This window comes from Dendronephthya gigantea, unplaced genomic scaffold (genome assembly GCF_004324835.1).
Source record: "Dendronephthya gigantea isolate DGI-Jeju-01 unplaced genomic scaffold, DenGig_1.0 000080F, whole genome shotgun sequence".
NCBI classification, from domain to species: domain Eukaryota; kingdom Metazoa; phylum Cnidaria; class Anthozoa; order Malacalcyonacea; family Nephtheidae; genus Dendronephthya; species Dendronephthya gigantea.
Genome location: NW_021163090.1, coordinates 331,161 through 349,144, shown reverse-complemented (window position 1 = coordinate 349,144; position 17,984 = coordinate 331,161). Strand labels below are relative to the sequence as shown.

Sequence of the window (17,984 nt, the reverse complement as noted above, 5' to 3'; positions counted from 1 at the left end):
AAAAGAGGAATTTTGACCTTCCTTGGGATGTTTTCATGGATGTTAAGATACTGGAATGTTTTGGATTCCTAAGGCATTTCGCTACCGGTATTGAGGAATTCTAAAAATCTCATGATTTTACATTCAGGAAGAAGCAATAATATTTAATATTATTGTACATGTCTTCTTCAATGACTACATTTCACCAATGTTATGGACTATATTCACTTTGAAAAGGTTTGTAGAGAATATTTAACGTCGATACTTCCATTCACTTGTCGATTTCTGTTACTGTTTACAATATAAAACCTAAAATTTGTCTTTCCTCGTCAGCAAGATGGTTCACTATGTGCCCAACATTGTTTGAACTCTCTGCTTCAAGGTTGGTATATACCTTTAGCTCGACTAGTTTAAAGAACTTTTCGTGCGTGTTTTGTTCAACAATTGTACAGTAGATAAAGTTCAATACAAGACAATATATTGCTTAATATGAAGTACCTCACAAAGCAGCTTTTAATGAGAACAAGTCTGGACATGCCTGAAGTTAAGGGATGAAAGCCTCAAAGGTGTCATTTATAGAAGGACTTCTGACCTACAGAAATTAGTTGCATAAAATATTTGTACATATATATTATACATTCAACATGTTTCATGAGGAACAAGACATTGCTACCAACTTCTTTTTTCAATTTCTGTTCAAGGTCCATATTTCACGGCAGTTGATCTCGCACAGCATGCGGTTGCACTCGACGAAGCTGAAAGACAAATGATGGAGGAGGGAGATGTGAATTCTGATGATTATGTCAAGTTTATGAATGTATGTTATACATCCTGGATAGCTCTATCAGATCTAGCTAAGTGAAAGCTAAGTCAGATCAGATTAGTAAATTGAACATCTGGGGAGAAGAATCATGGGCTGGTATCTATATTTTACAGCAACCATCCTCCAACATGGATAACAGTGGCTTTTTTTCAATACAGGTAATCAACAATGTTCACTCTCTTTGTACAAGGAAACACCTTTTCCTGAACACAATGTTTTCTGAAATGTATATACAGGTTATCTGCAGAGCACTGGAAGTCTGGAATCTATCTGCCATTCCATATTCAAGTCCGAGCGCTGAAAGTGCCAGACTAAACCCAGGGTAAAACTACCGAATGAAAATGAAACACCAACTCAATGTTTTGCCCATGGTCATAATTGTATTGACAGTGACATTTATTTACTAGTGATGAAAAAGCATTTATTTGCAATTTGCAACAACATTGGTTCACCATTCGAAAGTTAGGAAAGCAGGTGAACATTCTTTCTTTCACTTCTTTGACTAATCCATCTTTCATTTTCAACCTATGCTTGGTTAATTTTGCCTTATAATTGCAACTCACAGTCCTCTATAATTAATTGGTCCGTCTTCTAATTGCAACTGTTAATTGTTACAGTGGTTCAACCTAGACTCTTGTGCATCAGGTCCTGAACTTATATCAGAAACGTATCTTTCCCTGTTTCTAACACAAGTACAGAATGAAGGTATGAATGATATAGGATACGTACCATACGATGTGTATCTAGGACTTTAGGACGGGTCTAACATTCCACACTTTTCAGGTTATTCGATCTTCGTTGTTCGTGGCGTGTTCCCAGATTGCGAGTCAGATCAAATGTTGTCTGTAATTCCTGTTGATCCAACAAAAGTCAAGTCAACCTCAACCAGAGGAAAGTTAAAAAACAAAGCGAAAAATGACGCCGCAAAAACTACGGAAACAAAAAAAGGTAAAGAGAGAATTATCCGAACTGACTTCTTGTAAACCTGGGTTTGTTTTTCTTTTCGACATGTAGTTATGCATCAATACACCGTTCTTTCAAGAGAGGCAGTTTCGTTTGATCATCTTTTAACAAATCTCCGTCAACTTATGTAGTCGATGTAGATGAAGTGAGGAAAAAAAGAGAGGAATTCTTCTCGACAAGGTTGGTTTGTCTCAGATCTCGTGGATAGTGGAGGATAGTGGAGGATAGTGGAGGATACTTCAGTTCAGGCAAACAGAATATGTTCTTTTTCCCTGTAGATTTACCAACGACCAGCAAACATCGTCGGCTGAAACAAACGAAACTATTAATTCGCATCCTCATAGACACGGTAAGCTACAATCAATTCATAAATATTCCTCGTATTCTTCGAAATTCCTTTCTAAACACAACGGCTACAAAATGTTCTTTTGTAGCATACAATGAAAACGATTGTGCTCTTGATTTTCTTACCATCACAAGCTGAAAGCCTGGAACAGAAAGAAGTGCTGGCTACCAATGGCTCTCTATTAATTTAAGTTTTTTATTTAAGAATCCGAGGAGACTGAGGAAGAGATGCTAAAGAGAGCTCTGGCACTCTCCCTAACTCAAACCTGAACCACAACTCCAGCGTTGATGACCGCACTTTCTACCAACTTATTACAGTTGGTCGTTGTTTAACCGTCCCAGGAATCACAGTCGATGGGTGGTGACACTAGAAGGCAATCTACAAAATGGTCTATCATTATGTTATGCGAGATTGATGGAAAATCTGGAAGTTTAAAGTGTAAAGTTACTACTACTACGATCAATTATAAATCAAGATATCACATATTAAAACAGTGAACGTTCGCTGAAACTATAAAAACTTGAAAATAGAGATTATCTTCAAGTCTGTAAAAATATTTCTAGGTACATTATTGTAATTATGTTTAGGTTTGTACGACATTTTTATGAAATCAAGTTATAAAGAATCAAATTACAGCAAAAGGCTTATGTATAGTACACTAACGTCTGATTCAGTGGTTAACGAACTATATACGATACAGTTCAGAGCTCAAGAGTTCACTTCATCTTCCTCTGTAGTTATGAAACCGAGTTTTTCGAAAACTGAAACCAACGCAATGGCAAGGCTGATGAAATTTTTGGCAATAAATACAGCGGAATCAAAATCGTACTTGAGCCACAAAACCAGACGAATAACGAGAAAAGCAAAATTTAATACAATTTGACAGACTGTATTGACTTTCATTGTTTTCTTGCAAGGTTTCGGTTCATCTTCATTCTCGTTCGATTCATTTTTCACGAATTTTATTTGACTTATTTCAAATGGGGAGAACAAAAAGAACAGCAAAGCTGCGATGAGAACAGCAACTTCCCATCCTTCAGGTATTTTATCACAGACGTCTTCGTGTAGAACCTCTATCATCTCAATGCCATCAAAAAGATCCAAAACTGTTGTTAAATGGAGGAACTCGAGTGCCCCGCTTTTATCAGTGACTGAAGTTAACAAGAGCACCATTTCCCCTGGCGTTAAACATAACGTTATTTTCAGAAACTTTGAGTCAAAAAAGGACTCAGAATGATTAGAATACATTGAACTTTTCGCAGAGTCGTTGCAGATACTACTTGTGTAGATTTCTTCTTCTCGCAATTTGTTATGATCTATTAGAACTAGTCCATAGATCCATCCCATCATTGTTACCAGCGCAAGTATGTAAAACAACCAGACGAGACCTAAACGCTTCTTCAGACCTCCGTAAGAGAGTGCTCCAACCCAACTGAATAACGATATGACTATGAAACCAACAGCTACGCCGAACAAATTCTCACTTTGTTCGTGATCAACCAAATACTTCGACAACAGAAATCCTTGAACAACAATTATGACGAAAAAGAAAAATCTGCTGATTTTATAGAGTTTTAATGGGAACAACTCCATGGCGATTTGTTTAAGAACCTCTGAAGATCACCTTATTATTAAAAAACGAAATAACGAAAGTGATACCACTGATAACTGATGTATACTAACGATTGCCATGGAGATTTATAAGGATTATGCAATTGTATCGATTAAGTGGCGTAAGAAACGTTAAGATCAGATATGATCAATAGATTGTTTCAATTAAGTGTCATTTCGGATAGAAGACTTTCAAATCTTAGCATATAGTAGAGTACAAATAAAATACAAACTAGGACTATTTTTACAAAACTGTTTTGTTTGCTTCTTTTCCAGGAAATTGCATTCCAGGAAAGCCCGTTACTGTTTTCCAAGAAACGGCATTCTAAGAAAAACTAGGCCATGTTCAACAATCAATATGGTTCAATTTGTTACTCCGGAAATATACCTTTGGCCTTCAGCTCGTCTTTTACTCTGTTAAGGTAGTCTGGATCTGGATAACCAAATCTAACACAGGTTGAAAAAATAATATCACTAAATAATATTACTACATTGGAACACTGTGTGTCCCCGTCTGTAGGTACACAATCAGTCACTCACCCTTGTGGTCCACCAGTGATGCTTGTTTTATGATGAATATCATTCCACGTCACACAATTATCCTGCCCAGTCGTGTAAGACCTTCCTACTGTAAATATCAAGTTATTATCAAATGCTTTTCTCAACATTTTCAATACAACATCTCCCTCTCTATTTGCAGGTAAATACGCGTGACGTGTGGTGCCTGAAAATGCCTGACCAGGTCTTGGATGTCTGCTGTCTTGACGACCACTTGGTATGGCGTATGTGATGACGTGACACCCATATCCCTCGTAACCAGGCAAATTTTGCGATGATCGTTTGACACTCATTGTTCCACTCGGTTGGCTCCCTCTGGCGATTCCATACGGCTGCTGACACACGGGGCATTTCTTCTGATATGCAAATGCTGTGTCAATACAGGTCTTGCAAAACCTGTGTCCACATTTTGGTAAAGCGGTTACGTTTGTGAACGGGTAGCGACATATTGGACACTCCGTATCTGAAATATCTGAAAGAAATGTCTTGACACTTAGTTACTGTAGGTTTTTCACGAGTAAAATGAAGAAGTACATTAAATCTTGTTCAACCATGCAAATTTACCCATGTTGAATAAAGCACCGAGTCACTGCAATTTGAATGGTGACGTGTCTGTTTATTCTGTTAGTATTAAGAAATAAATTTTACCCATCAAAAAAGATGGTAATTCGAGTACAAAATGGTGATGGTAATTCGAGAACGGCGTAATGACCTTATAGTGAGTGCTTTGACTATTGAAGTTGAGCGAGCCAGCCTTTTCTATGGCGAGACCTTTTTCAAAAGCAAGTTCTACGAAATAGTACCCTAGGGTTTCTCTTCTGTTAATGTTAGGCATTATTCAAAAGTTAAGTGTGTCAGTCATGTTAGACATGTTAGAATGCACAAAGGACTTGCAATCACCTCAGAATTAATATCAATGAGAATGCATGTAATATTAAGATTTCTTCCCAACCAATTTCAAAACATGAAGATACTCACTTTGCATCACTTCGAGACAGAGATAACACTGAAAGCACCAATAATTAGGCTGTGCTGATCAAGACGAGTTTAAGAACAGTTTATAAACAATGGAGATGATGTTATGAGGAAATGAAAGTAAAAAAACAACAGGAAATCAATCGTGCCAACGAGTTCCAAGTATCGTGATATTGGTTAGAATGGATACAATTTCATTCATCTGGTGTTTTCCTAAACTTAACTGGTGTTACAAGCCAAGCAGGCTTGTGTCTGATAGTGGTGGCATTTTAGTCTAACACAAGAAATTTCGCTGATGCTCGACCGCTTAATATAAGCCATTTATTTTTCGATGAAACAAACTTGTATATACTAACAGTCTGTTTATAACTTTTTTTTACCCCACATACCTCATCCTGAAACAATGCGATGGCAGGCTTCATTAATCTTACGTAAACTCACGTATGTTAATGTACAACCAAGTGATTTAAAATATAAAATATACAATGTCCCCGTGGTCGTGAAGTTTATAACATAACCACTTACACTCACTTACACTATATACATTATGACATGTGCATTCTCATGCAACGGAGTTTTTAGCGGCCAAAAACCATCGTAAATTTCTATTATGAGAACAAAGCAATCATGCTGAATCACTTGGCTAAGAATAAGAGTTGAAAGTAGCTCAGAATCGAACTTGAGACAGCGTTTATGTTGCGTTGAACAGCTCCCAAGGTTGATTCAATGATTTCGAGGTATGCTATGCTCATTGCAGTATGCTGTACATTGAGATGAACGTATTCTGAAACAGCAACACCCAGCCTTGTCATCAGACAACACTCATCTCAATGTCTTTCTCAGGAACAATTCCCTTGGCCTTCAGCTCGTCTTTTACTCTTTTCAAGTACTCAGGATCAGGATAACCAAAACTAACAAAAAAATTGCAAAAGATCGTGATATGAGGGCAAATAACATCAAGTATATGTATCATGATCTAGTTTCAATCAGACTGACAAGACAGGGGATCGAAAGGAATGCGAGGCTGATCCATTGATTCCCCTCCTTACCCCTTCACACACAAAAGGTTAACCTTAAAGAGGATGACTTACTGTAGTGGTCCTCCATCAAGTCTGGTTTTGTGATGGATATCATTCCAGGTGACGCAGTCTTCTTGACCTGTCGTATTTGATCTTCCCACGGTAAATATTAATTTCTTTTTAAATGCTTTTTTCAGCATGTGCAAAACAACTTTCCCCTCTTTATTTGCAGGTAAGAATGCCTGACGTTTCGTGCCTGTGAATTTTTGCCCCGGTTTGGGATGATTGTTGCCTTGGAGACCGCCCGGGATGACGTAAGTGATGACGTAACAACCGTAACTTTCATAACCAGGTAAACTGTTGGAGTATTTTTGTACATCCATTGTACCATCTGGTTGGTCACCTTCAGTGATCCCATAAACTTCCTGACAGGTCGGACACTTCTTCTGATACGTAAATGCTGTTTCAATGCAAGACTTACAAAATGTATGACCACATTTAGGCAAGGAAACTGGATTTGTGGGAGGACACCGGCATATGATACAATCATCAGAATTATCACCTAAAATAAGCGCACCAAAAAATTTTAAAATTCGTGGTTAGAATGCGGTTACCGTAATATTTTCAATTTATACTCACCAGAGTGAGGTGAATGTGAAGCAACTCCGTTTTCCTCATATCGGACTGTAGTCGTTGAATCATGTTTATTTCTAGTTGTGGTTTGATTTGTGGACGAAACTGCACCATATTGACCTGGGATTGCTGGGTCGGGCGAGTACGTATTGGCACTGCTTCGGTTGAAGTGGTTAGTGATCCCTCTAGCTGTGGTTGCACCAGCTGTTGACGAAATGGTTGTACCAGGTGTTGACGGAGTGGTTGCACCAGCTGTTATGATCTTCACTTGACTACCAGGTGTGATAGAAACAGCAGAACCTGGTGAGCTCTTGCTCTTAGATGAGGAACTATCCACACTTGTCCAATTGCATCCACGCTTGCTCCTTGATGCCACAGATGTGGTGTCTGGACTATGATCATCTTTCAAAGATGTTTGGAGAGGCTGACGCAACGCAATCAACGACGCTTTCATCTTTGGTGGTTTGAACATGTCATCAACTGACTTTGTTTCCACCGGCTTTTCTTTCACAACACGCGTGATTGATCCAAAACTGTGTCTTCTTTGTAACTTTTTACCCTTAAATCGCCACTTATTGAACTCTACTGAGAATGTTTTAAAAATTTCACCGTCAATATTTACTAAAATGATTTCAAATGGTCGAGCACTCTGGTCTAAGGCTAGTTCGTGATCAATTTCTTCAACAAAGGTGAATACTGCCTGTGCACAGACTTCTTTTGGGACACCATAAATACCAGAACTTATCGCAGGCATGGCTACTGACTTTGCTCCAAGTTTGCAAGCTTCTCTGTAAACATTCATGAAGAGTTTGCGGAACAGCATTAAGCACTTTTCTCTGCCGTGTTTTTTCCATCGTGGGCCAACAGCGTGAATGACATTCTTGCAGTGCAGATACCCAGATCCAGTGACAGCAACATCCCCTGTTTGTAGAGCTCCATGTTTAAGAACAAAGTCATCAGACTCTTTTTGTATTGCTGGTCCCCCTGCCTTAGATATTGCAAAACTAACACCACCACCATGATCTAAATGCTCATTACATGCATTGACAATAATATCTGCTTTCGCTCTTGTTAAGTCTCCTTGGTACACAACAACTTTAAGTTTATTTGCAGTTTCATGAATCAAGGCATCTTTGGATGGACTTTTGGGCGAGATGGATCTTGGTCTCTCAACCACCCCACCAAGCTGTTCGCGGATCCACTCATTGGCCTGGTTTAGCGCTAAGTTTGTACCCCATATATGAAATTTACGACCATCTGATGATTTCTCCAAAATAAGGCGAGGCACATGCTGGGGTAGACCACATATTTTGGTTTTTAAACGTTCAGAACTGTAGCCAGCTTTATCTTGACTCACATCAAATGAATTGCATTCAAGTTTGTTATGAAAATGGTGATATACTTCCGCAAACCTGTCACAAGCCAAATTAAACAAATCAACATTGTGATTTACACCAGAACTTGGTTTAATGTACACTTTAGTATTGTCACTGGACCATATGATTTCCACTTGATATTTTTGTTCAATAGTCTTTAGATCATGACCATGATAACATTGTATATACTTTGCTATTGATGGCAATGTTTCATTGATGGCTCCACTGGGCTTTGCGGTAACAGCTTCGCCATGGCTAGAAGAACTTGACGTCTTTCTACTTCGACCATCATCCTGAAATTTACTGATGACAATCTGCCTGGTCTGCACCACTTGTTCCAAGTTCCCTGAAATCAAAATCCATTCAGCAGCTTCGTGATATTCCGCCCCAGTCTTTTTGCAAGCGTCTCTTAGTGTCTTGCCAAAAATTTCTCCATTTCTTAATGAAATTCTACCAGTTACTCTTTCAAACAGCTAAAAATATTCAGGGACAATTTGATATAAAACATGATTATGGAAAATTACTCTGAATAGATAAAATATCTGCAGTGTATTCTACACTGGTACACAGTTAAATACCTTAAAGTGATCCATAACTTGAATGGGTCTGCTGACATTTGCAATCACTTCCTGAATTTAGAAGACAGTAAATATGTAATATGTTTGCTTTCAAGATGATAAATGGTGAAAATTAAGCCTATGGGTGGTATACGTGTTAGAAGCAAGTATAAAAATGAAATAATTCCAGTTTGACTTGATAGAGGCTGCTGACAAGCTGTTTATTCTAACAGGGCCGTGTCACACAATCAATATCTGTAAAATTTAGTCAATTAATGTGACGATTTCTGTAAAATTTCCCTGTGAAATATGTAGTTGAGTACAATTTAAAATTATATTGTAACAAATATTTTAATTGCTATCATTTCTGGGGTGTTTTTCAAGGCTGAAGGTTGACGTAACATTCATACACCTTTGAACTAATCCATACATCTTTGAACTAGAATTTGCTCGCTGTAGTAACATCCTGTTTGTACTTACCTTAATTCTTCAAACAATACGATGTTCAAACAAGGAAAACAGTGCTGTCAGAGAACATAAATATTCGTGAAGTAAAACAACTCTTTACAACGGAACCCTTTATTTTGGGCTATTGAAATTTGCATGTAAATATCCGCGTCTTATTCCTTCCAAGAAACGCTCTTTTTACAATTGCGCAGTTTCGATTTCAATTGTTTTAAAATTTACTGTTCAATATTGTATGAGCTCAAAGTTAAGTCCTTCGATGACCTAATCTTTGTGAATGTTTATTCAGTCTGTCTCTTCTTAAAAACTGACCAATCAAAATGAAGAATGAAAGGCAATTGACCAATCACATGCGAAGGAAGAATTGAGCGATGCATGAAGTAATCTTTGAAACAAAGATGGAGTCGCGAGGAGCGTGCTCAGGAATGTATTGACGCAAAAGAATATCTGGGGAAAGTCCCATCACAGAATTGGTCCCATTTGTAAAATTCCGGTTGTTCATTCAATAAAAATCTGGTTTGTTATATTAGTTAATCTTGCCTTTTTAGACACGTACGGCGTTTTTAATGGTAGCCTAAGGTAGAGCTTGATAATCAACGAAATGGTCCACTGAGATGATTCACGAAAATGCTGAGATGACCCACGAAATTGATGCTATGAGATGACCTGAATACGTATTCTGCATTAGTCCAACTGCGCTGGAAAGAAAAATTCTAAAAACAAGACTTTCCACTCATGAACTTTATTCAAGTATTCCTTCATCAAAGTAGCAATACTTCAGTTATATGTTCTCTATATTACCGTATACGTTATATATAAGTAAGGTAGTTTGGTATCGATCCATATGATTGATGTTCATATTTAGCGACGACCGATGTGAGGTGGTAGAGCTGAAAACCAAAAGAACATTAATAGTTTTACGGTCAACTTGGCCTGATCTAACCATGCAGTACTATTCGTAAAATACCTGGTATCTTTGGAGGAGGTCGTTTGCCTTTCGCTGGCAGACTCATGACTTTCATTGTCGGCTCTACTCGAGTTAAAAAAAATCAGTTTCTCAGTAGAGTTTTTGAAGAAGTCAATAGGGAATAGAAAATAGGGAGTTTTAATACATTACCTGTCGCTGTGTCTGGTATGATGAACGAGGAATCTATATATATAATGTATAAAACAGAGTTTAGGAATATTCAAATGATTAAAGAAGGGACACAATCAACAAGCAAACTAACTGATAAACATACGAGTGACTTCATAAATTGCCATAGTTAATCCTTTTCCAACACACACTTGATCATTTTCAGCGCATTTGAAAGGATTCGGATTCTTCGACCAGCATTTCGATTTGTCTTTTAAACGAAATTTTTCAATGTCAACATGATCTAGATTTCCAATCCAACACTCGTAGAAATGTTGTAAACCAAAGTACTGTTTCCCTGCTTTTTTAGCTTTATCAGAACACCTAGATAGACAGATGTACATTAAACGTTTTTTTCCTATCAAGAATCAATGCACCCCACAAGCGACTGATAGTGCTGTAGATCGTGCAGACGAATAAATAGCGGTAAGTTCGTGCAAATAAAGAATGAAAGAACTTAGATGATGATAGCTCGATCAGCTTACTCGCACAACAATTTGTTCAAATGCTCACTCCAGTTATCACCCAACCAGTCAGAATCCTTCATCTTTACATTGAATTCATTTCTCATCAATCTGTTCTTTGGTGAATCTTGAAAGCAGCCAAGTTTTCGAGGCCGATCATTGCATTGATATCCTGGAAATTGAAGAATGCTTATGCAATTTCCTACATTCCAATCCCTCACTCAAACTTCCCTCAACCCCCATACTCCTAATCCTCCCCTAATCCTTAGACATACTGTACAACGTGTCTTCTGATTCTCTGACGCTGCACCAAGTTTTAAACAGAATCAAATAACTTGGTCTGGGTTACCCACACGAGTTCATCTACTCGATCGTAAACGACAGTTTGGTTTTTCATTAAAACTCAGTGTAAGCACGCTTTAGCATACCTAAGCCGTATCAGAATTATTCAAGCTAGAAAAATCTTCTGAAAAGGAAGACTTACCATTGGCTACGCCAATCACAAGTATCAAAATACCAAGCATATATCTTGTCTCCATATTGAATAAAGCTGTTCGTCTTGTATGAAATTACTCTAATATCTTGCTTGATGTTAATCTAGTATTGTGACTCCAAACTGTTATATACCTCATCAGATATCAAACATTGTCTAATTTCCTGGCTAAAAAACATGCCTGCGATTACCAAAGCAAACAGAAATTTGAATGCGCAAAGACGTTTATGACTTAGCAAAAATTCAATTAAAAGGTATGATTTTAATTCAAATCCACTGTTTGTTTAAGCCCTAAACGCTAAGCAAAGCATATACGTATACCTCAACTTATACTACGCAAGACGACAGCAATACAGACGGTAGTACTTTTTTGATTTAAAAAAAACCCAACAGTTGTTCAGCAAGGCATATGTATAAGTGTTGATGCCCCTAAAATTTATGTAAACATGTAATCACCAAAGAATTCAGCCTGAACTATATGTTGAAATTGAAATTTCGGATTAAACCTCAAACAGTTGTCGTGTCCGGTGTTTCTGAACCATTTTTTGTGTTTTATCATAAAGAAATTCTTTCTAATAAAGAAATGCCATAGGTGGACAGTTTGTTCAAAATTGAATTGATCAAAAATACGACTGATTTAACTATGAGATAAAATAATGAATAGTGAAAATAACGAAATATCAATTAATGCATCAGGATTACTGTCTAGGTAACGTCAGATCTTGATAACCAAATGTCACCATACAATGTACAATTAAAAGTGTTGACTTTGGTTATCTCTCGATGTAAACATTAAATTCTAAAAATAGTTTTCCCAGGAATTATTGAATTGCAAGGAAATCACTGTGTCATCAATGGATATAAACTCATATATAGAGATTTCTCGTGATTCACATAAACTTCAACTTATTTTTCGCCTAAAAAAATGTTGATTTTATTATTTTTCTATTACTTCGCATTTCGAATTTATTGCATGAGGGTCGAGTTTCTCAAAGACGGCAGACCATATAAGACGTACTGGGAATTGACTACAGAGCCAAATATTAACGGGCAGTCATGTCACAAAGAAAACATACCATCTTTTAGTTTACGGGGAGGATATCTTCTGCATCGTTAAGTTCTCATCTTTCAAACTGTGTTTAAAAAAGAATCACTATGAAAAGTCTGACTATATTGTATCCAGGCACTAAAGATATTTATTTATAAAATACACAAATAAATTTTAATTTCCTGAGACTATTGGGGGCGGGTATTGAATGACTGAATACCGGCGATATTAGTAATAATGTTACCTAATTTATAATTTTTAATTGCAAGTATTAAGCAGGGATTTTAAACAGTTAAAGTGTGTTAATTTCATGCGAAATTTTTATCCCGTTTCTTATTCCTCAATGAAATTGTCCCACTGAGAAGTGAGAACTAAAATTTGGACAGCAGACAGCAGTTTGAACGGAAGATAAATCGTAAACATAGGAATTGCAGCACGCCCACAGGAATTGCATAGTTATGAAATGATAAAAGGAAAAATTATCATCATTGTTTTCCATGAATAGGACGCTGATATCCCTCTTTTATTTCATTAATCATTCAAATTTATATTATCTATCATTTCACACAAAAGATGATTGAAATATACGACAGGGTTCATGAATTATTAACGATGAAAATTGGTATAAAAGAGAGGGTGAAAACTGTAAAAACACGAAACATATCATTTGGGGAGTGAAAAATATACCGTTCAAGGAAGAAGATACGGTGTAATGTGAGTAAATGTGATCATTTCTATCGCGTAACTGGCTGTCCAACTGGCACAAAACAGGGGGTTAAGGCAGATGTGTTTCAATATATGGCGTAGAAAAAAACTACTATAACGCGAGTGTTTCATATGTAAATAAAAACTGCGTGAAAAAATCTTAATTCTCAGTGGAGAAATTCACGCTAAGTTAGCAACCTAGATATATAGAGATCTCCAAGTATATATTCTTGTATATGCATGAATACCATGCAGTTAGCTACTTCCCCGTTCGTGATAATTTTAATACAAATAGAAAATTCTACACAAAGATTTAGGGATGCCATGGTGATGTAAAGATGTGTTATTAGATTAGCAATATTAATACTCATATAGTATCATTATATATGTTCCTCCTAAAGTGTTTAAAAAGACATGTTATCTATTCTAATGCGATGGACAACAGCTGTCACGCTAATGTGTTTCAACCTGTCATTGATATTTCACTCTGCTTCAGGTAAGATCTATACAGGTAGGATCCAGACATGTTTAATCTCGCGAGAAATGACAAGGCCTTATACTATACAAATATGTCGTGTGGTGTACGAAACAGACAGATCAAGATTTTAATTAAAACAAGCGGGGGTGATTCTATTTGGTGCCCGAGATGTTACTTCTCGATCGATTTCATTTGATTTCGCTACGATTCAAACTCGATAAACGTGGTTTTTTCTAACAGATTTTATTTTAGACAAACAGTGCACAAAATTACGCTTGACTCACCCAAGCCTTAGCAACGACCTTCTCCTATTTCATCAATAAACCGTATAATTAAATCGTGCGTGTACGTCATAGGTGGCGACAAATAAACAGTTCGGGTCCGGTCTAAGAGTTGCCGTGCAAGCGTGCAAATAACAAACATAAAGTATAAAGGTGAAATAAACTATAAATGTTAAATATCAATCGTGCGGACGGAACACGAGATATATAACTGAATTATTCGCTAAGTTTCCGATTATATATTAAGGTTGTTTTAAAAATTGGAAGCTAGCACATAGCTTTCGAAGTAGTAGTTTACTTCTGTGACAAATCTTTCTTGTTCTTCTGCATGCATCTATGACATTGTTATATGACTTCTTTAGCCTTTCAGTGCAGCAGACAATATTCCTACAAGGTTTGTGTCCAGAACAGGAAACTGTCGTTAAATCACAAGCTACTTGAGAAAAGCTATCGTGATGTGGACTACTCTGATGAAATATTTTGCAGGTATGATTGCAGAACACCTGGTGTGATCAAATATTCTGAGTATAGTCATGGTTACTGCAGTTTGTTTTGTTTAGATGCTCTTTTGAAGCGGAACAAGCTGGCCACAAGTATTTCGCCATTCGCGAGACAAACATGCAGACGGTAGTGTGTTACGCTATTGACTATAATCAAGAATCAAGAAAAAAAAATAAAATTTCTGCAGTTGTCGATGAAATGAATGAATTGTTATCAGAAAACAAATGTTCTCAAAGATGTGACGAACGTGAATGCATTCCTAAACTGGGGACTGAGGACTACTCCGCTGTTTATCACGTGATCCGTAAGTGAGAGCGTTATGATGAGTATAACCTTGCACGTGCGTCTCACATGCAGTAGGCCGATCAACGCCGGACTTCAAATCTACTATTCCGAGTCGTTCTTATGTTGAACTTGAAATGTGGCTAAAGCTGAGGGATTTATTCTCTTTCTTTTTCAGCCAATATGATCACTCTCCCGACAAGTAAGTCTTAACAATTCTATCTCCGCATCTCCAGGTCTCACTTCACACTAAACTAGATCTAACCATACCGTCCCGGAGGGGACAACGTCCGTCGTTTCAAGACCCTGGGTACGAGGTTACGGGGGGGATAGGAAGAGGTACATGGTCGTAGAAAACAGACTTCACCCACGGCCATATGGGTGGTTAAAATTGAATGATACATACCTGTATTTGATTGTTACAGCAACCAAGACGACAGTGAGAATTGAAACATTACCACCAAGCACCACACACAAACCATTTTGGAGACCTCCTCCTCCAATAGTAGGAGATTGGGAACAGTAAGATCAGGTCAGACCTATATTGAATAAAAATAGAAAACCTAAGAATATTTTAAAACTTGTGTTTAACAGCCGTAGTTGTTAAACTCAATATTCAAGTTTCTCTGGCCTAAGGGAAGAAAGTACCGAGCCGATTTAGTCGAAATTGCAAATGATAATTTTGCTGATGAGTAATCATCCTTTTTTTTTCGTTTTTTTAGGTCAAAATGAAAACCCGACTCTAGTGAAAAGTATAAAAATAAGATGAACATGTTTCATTATTATACTGCTGGAAATATATATAGATTACAATCCATATTTGAACATGAAATAATTTTTGATTACATGCAATGAATGGTGGAATCACTACTAAATGATTCAGGATTCGTTATTGCGTTAATGAAATATTTTGACTTGCTTAACATGCGATGGGATCATGGGGTACTTGCATGGTGCATGGTGCATGGTGCGGGAAATAAAGATAGTTCTTTTTGGAAACAGCTTTAACAGCATGTGATTTGAAAAGGAGACTGTCAAGATAACAGCTCAACTCTGTCCACGCAATAAAACAGTTTCTTTCCTATGCAATCGAAGTGTAGTCATGGAGTTAAAATATTTCCCTGTGACCCTGTCTTACAATTTACATATGTATGTATTGTATTAAGCCAAGTCCAGATGTTTATTATAGAAAACATTGAACTGGTAGAGTACGAGCGCTGTTAAGCAGTGCTTTCTAGTTAGTACATCTTATCATTTTCTTATTTCTGTTTTGCATCTGAGCAACATTACTGCTTTGCGTCATTTTTATTTGATGAGGTGAGGGGTACATTTCTGTCGTTTATTAATATTCGTGCAAGATCTCTGCCGGAATCTAAACAAATGTGCTAAATCACAATTAAAATGTGCTAGAAAATACTTAATTGTATACTGTAGTGAATTCTTGTCTCTTCGATAAGATAAGAAAAAAACTCTCCTGAAGGACTATCATGTTTTGGTGAAACTAGCATGCTTGAAAAATTAAAATCGTAGAATACTAATTTTTTTTTTAATAATTACGGTACCGTGTTATTTCGTATCTCCCGGACTCGAACTGACTTAGTTAGGCAACAACCTGCATCTAAACGTATAGCGTATTTAATAAGTACAGTGTGCTAATGCAGCATATTTTACGAGCTAGTTGTGACACTGGGCACATGTGCACTTAGTCTTAACGCAGCATAAGATATATGGAAGGGGAAAAAATTCCTCTTTTTCTAGAGTATCTTTGCACCCGGCGACGACCTTGGCTACACTATACAGTGGGGGTCAAAAGTCTGAGTCAAGTCAATATGATTCTTGTCACATTTATATGATGACAGCACTGCATGTGCATACAATCATGTTATAGAAGTAAACACAAATTGGCGTTGTTCTAATAATTATTTTGTAAGATCTCTTTTACGTTTGAAAACAGCTTTAACATTTTCTGGCATAGATTGAACCGGCTTTGTTTCCAGGTATAATTCTATTCCAACATTGATTAAGGTCCACTGGTTGTCCTTATAGTTTCATTCCGTCTTCCCTTGCAACGATAGCTCTTGGTCTCCCAGATCTTCATTTGATTGAAAAGGAACCATGAAGTGATAATAAGTAGATAGTAACTGAATTTTGTTATTTCTGTCATTTTGTGTTTGGTTACCCACATAAATTTTGAGTGTTTGAAAGGAAGAAATGAGAAGAAAGCGAGGAAATCCCTCACAAAACTAATTGCAGTGGAAAATGACGAGTCGGTCTGCGATGTTTGGTTCAATACTTTAAGTAGAAACACATTGGATGCAACCAGCGAAATGTGCGATCTATTCTCCAATGCCCACCGCTCCGTTTCATTACCTCATAATAACCTCGTGAGATGACATGGCACTAAAAAGCATTGGTATTCCACGGTTTGCACCATTAAGGAGATTGCATAGGCGAGTTATCCGAGTTCAGGAACACCTTATCATTTATGTAATATATCATTTGGCCACTCACGACGGTAGCAAGAATGTCAGGAGAATATCTAGCAATAATCAATCAAGGAGAACGACCCGGTAAACCTACGTCTAAACGAGGCTTTGTAATTTCGGCGAAGGAAATAAACAGGATGGGGAATGCAATGAACTTGTTGAGCTATTAATAATTGAACTGATTACTCTATCTCTTGTCTGCTTCGAGTTTATCAACTTTATTCTATTATGCTTAGGTTTCAACAGAGTCGCAAACGACTTCAAGCTTTCACGCTCCTGGAAGAATTTCAAGTTTTGAAACCTTCCTCAAAATGCCGGCACTTCACCGAGTCAAGTGTCAAGCAGTCGCAATGTAATATTGGGAGAGGAGTTGGTACATGCGCCATGACCTCATTTGATCTAAATTTTCTACCTGAGAGTAACAAAGTATAACGTTGTGAATATTTTTCATGAAATTAAAAACCATTAGCTACATGGCGTTATATAGGTTGATTGCATGTTTGATTTATATGTTATGTTAAGACTGCATTTCTGTCACCAGTTAAAATCATTTTTTCCCAAGAATGTCAGGAGAGGAATGTTTCCTCCGGGTTTGCATCAATTAATGCATGCATTTCATCAAACAACAATCGCCTGAATTAAAAACTTAATTCGTTCTTGATACAGAACTTCTCATTTATCATTTGTAGCTAAAGTGCATTGTATTCCTTTCTTATCTCGCATGTAGTGATTGCAGTTGACATGTACAAGAGCGCGTTTTCGTCGCTTCCTGAAAACCGTTCGACCATTTCTCGCATGCATATATC

At 37.1% G+C, this 17,984-nt stretch overlaps 5 protein-coding genes across 8 annotated transcripts; 2 read left to right on the top strand and 3 right to left on the bottom strand.

Annotated features, from left to right (window-relative positions):
• Window positions 1–77: 77 nt before the first annotated feature.
• LOC114532579 (ataxin-3-like) lies at window positions 78–2,434 on the top strand. Of its 4 annotated transcripts, XM_028554117.1 has the most exons (11): window positions 83–216; window positions 313–361; window positions 681–796; window positions 916–960; window positions 1,039–1,124; window positions 1,210–1,276; window positions 1,420–1,507; window positions 1,586–1,750; window positions 1,897–1,945; window positions 2,044–2,114; window positions 2,316–2,434. In XM_028554117.1, exons 1-11 carry the CDS (start codon window positions 193–195, stop codon window positions 2,378–2,380), a joined length of 825 nt encoding a protein of 274 aa, XP_028409918.1. In that variant the 5' UTR covers window positions 83–192; the 3' UTR covers window positions 2,381–2,434. The 4 variants fall into 4 exon arrangements, with proteins under 4 accessions (XP_028409917.1, XP_028409916.1, XP_028409918.1 ...); XM_028554116.1 differs by lacking the exon at window positions 916–960 and having other exon boundaries at window positions 78–216; window positions 961–1,124; XM_028554115.1 differs by having other exon boundaries at window positions 78–216; window positions 916–1,124.
• Window positions 2,435–2,813: 379 nt separating this feature from the next.
• On the bottom strand, window positions 2,814–3,776 carry LOC114532580. The gene has a single exon (XM_028554120.1). The coding sequence runs from the start codon at window positions 3,702–3,704 to the stop codon at window positions 2,820–2,822; it is 885 nt and encodes a 294-aa protein (XP_028409921.1). The 5' UTR covers window positions 3,705–3,776; the 3' UTR covers window positions 2,814–2,819.
• Window positions 3,776–9,571, bottom strand: LOC114532591. The gene is made up of 7 exons (XM_028554134.1): window positions 9,321–9,571; window positions 8,862–8,912; window positions 6,914–8,756; window positions 6,347–6,836; window positions 6,073–6,166; window positions 4,263–4,777; window positions 3,776–4,169 (listed from the first exon to the last, which is right to left on the bottom strand). Exons 2-7 carry the CDS (start codon window positions 8,874–8,876, stop codon window positions 4,094–4,096), a joined length of 3,033 nt encoding a protein of 1,010 aa, XP_028409935.1. The 5' UTR covers window positions 8,877–8,912; window positions 9,321–9,571; the 3' UTR covers window positions 3,776–4,093.
• A 443-nt stretch (window positions 9,572–10,014) lies between these two features.
• Window positions 10,015–15,172, bottom strand: LOC114532773. Its single transcript, XM_028554359.1, has 7 exons — window positions 15,099–15,172; window positions 11,389–12,530; window positions 10,926–11,076; window positions 10,547–10,764; window positions 10,423–10,455; window positions 10,273–10,335; window positions 10,015–10,195 (listed from the first exon to the last, which is right to left on the bottom strand). The coding sequence occupies exons 2-7, from the start codon at window positions 11,441–11,443 to the stop codon at window positions 10,167–10,169; spliced, it is 549 nt and encodes a 182-aa protein (XP_028410160.1). The 5' UTR covers window positions 11,444–12,530; window positions 15,099–15,172; the 3' UTR covers window positions 10,015–10,166.
• On the top strand, window positions 13,089–16,203 carry LOC114532772. Its single transcript, XM_028554358.1, has 7 exons — window positions 13,089–13,159; window positions 13,552–13,646; window positions 14,272–14,395; window positions 14,470–14,714; window positions 14,871–14,894; window positions 15,118–15,224; window positions 15,415–16,203. Exons 2-6 carry the CDS (start codon window positions 13,565–13,567, stop codon window positions 15,216–15,218), a joined length of 576 nt encoding a protein of 191 aa, XP_028410159.1. The 5' UTR covers window positions 13,089–13,159; window positions 13,552–13,564; the 3' UTR covers window positions 15,219–15,224; window positions 15,415–16,203.
• The last annotated feature ends 1,781 nt before the right edge of the window (window positions 16,204–17,984 follow it).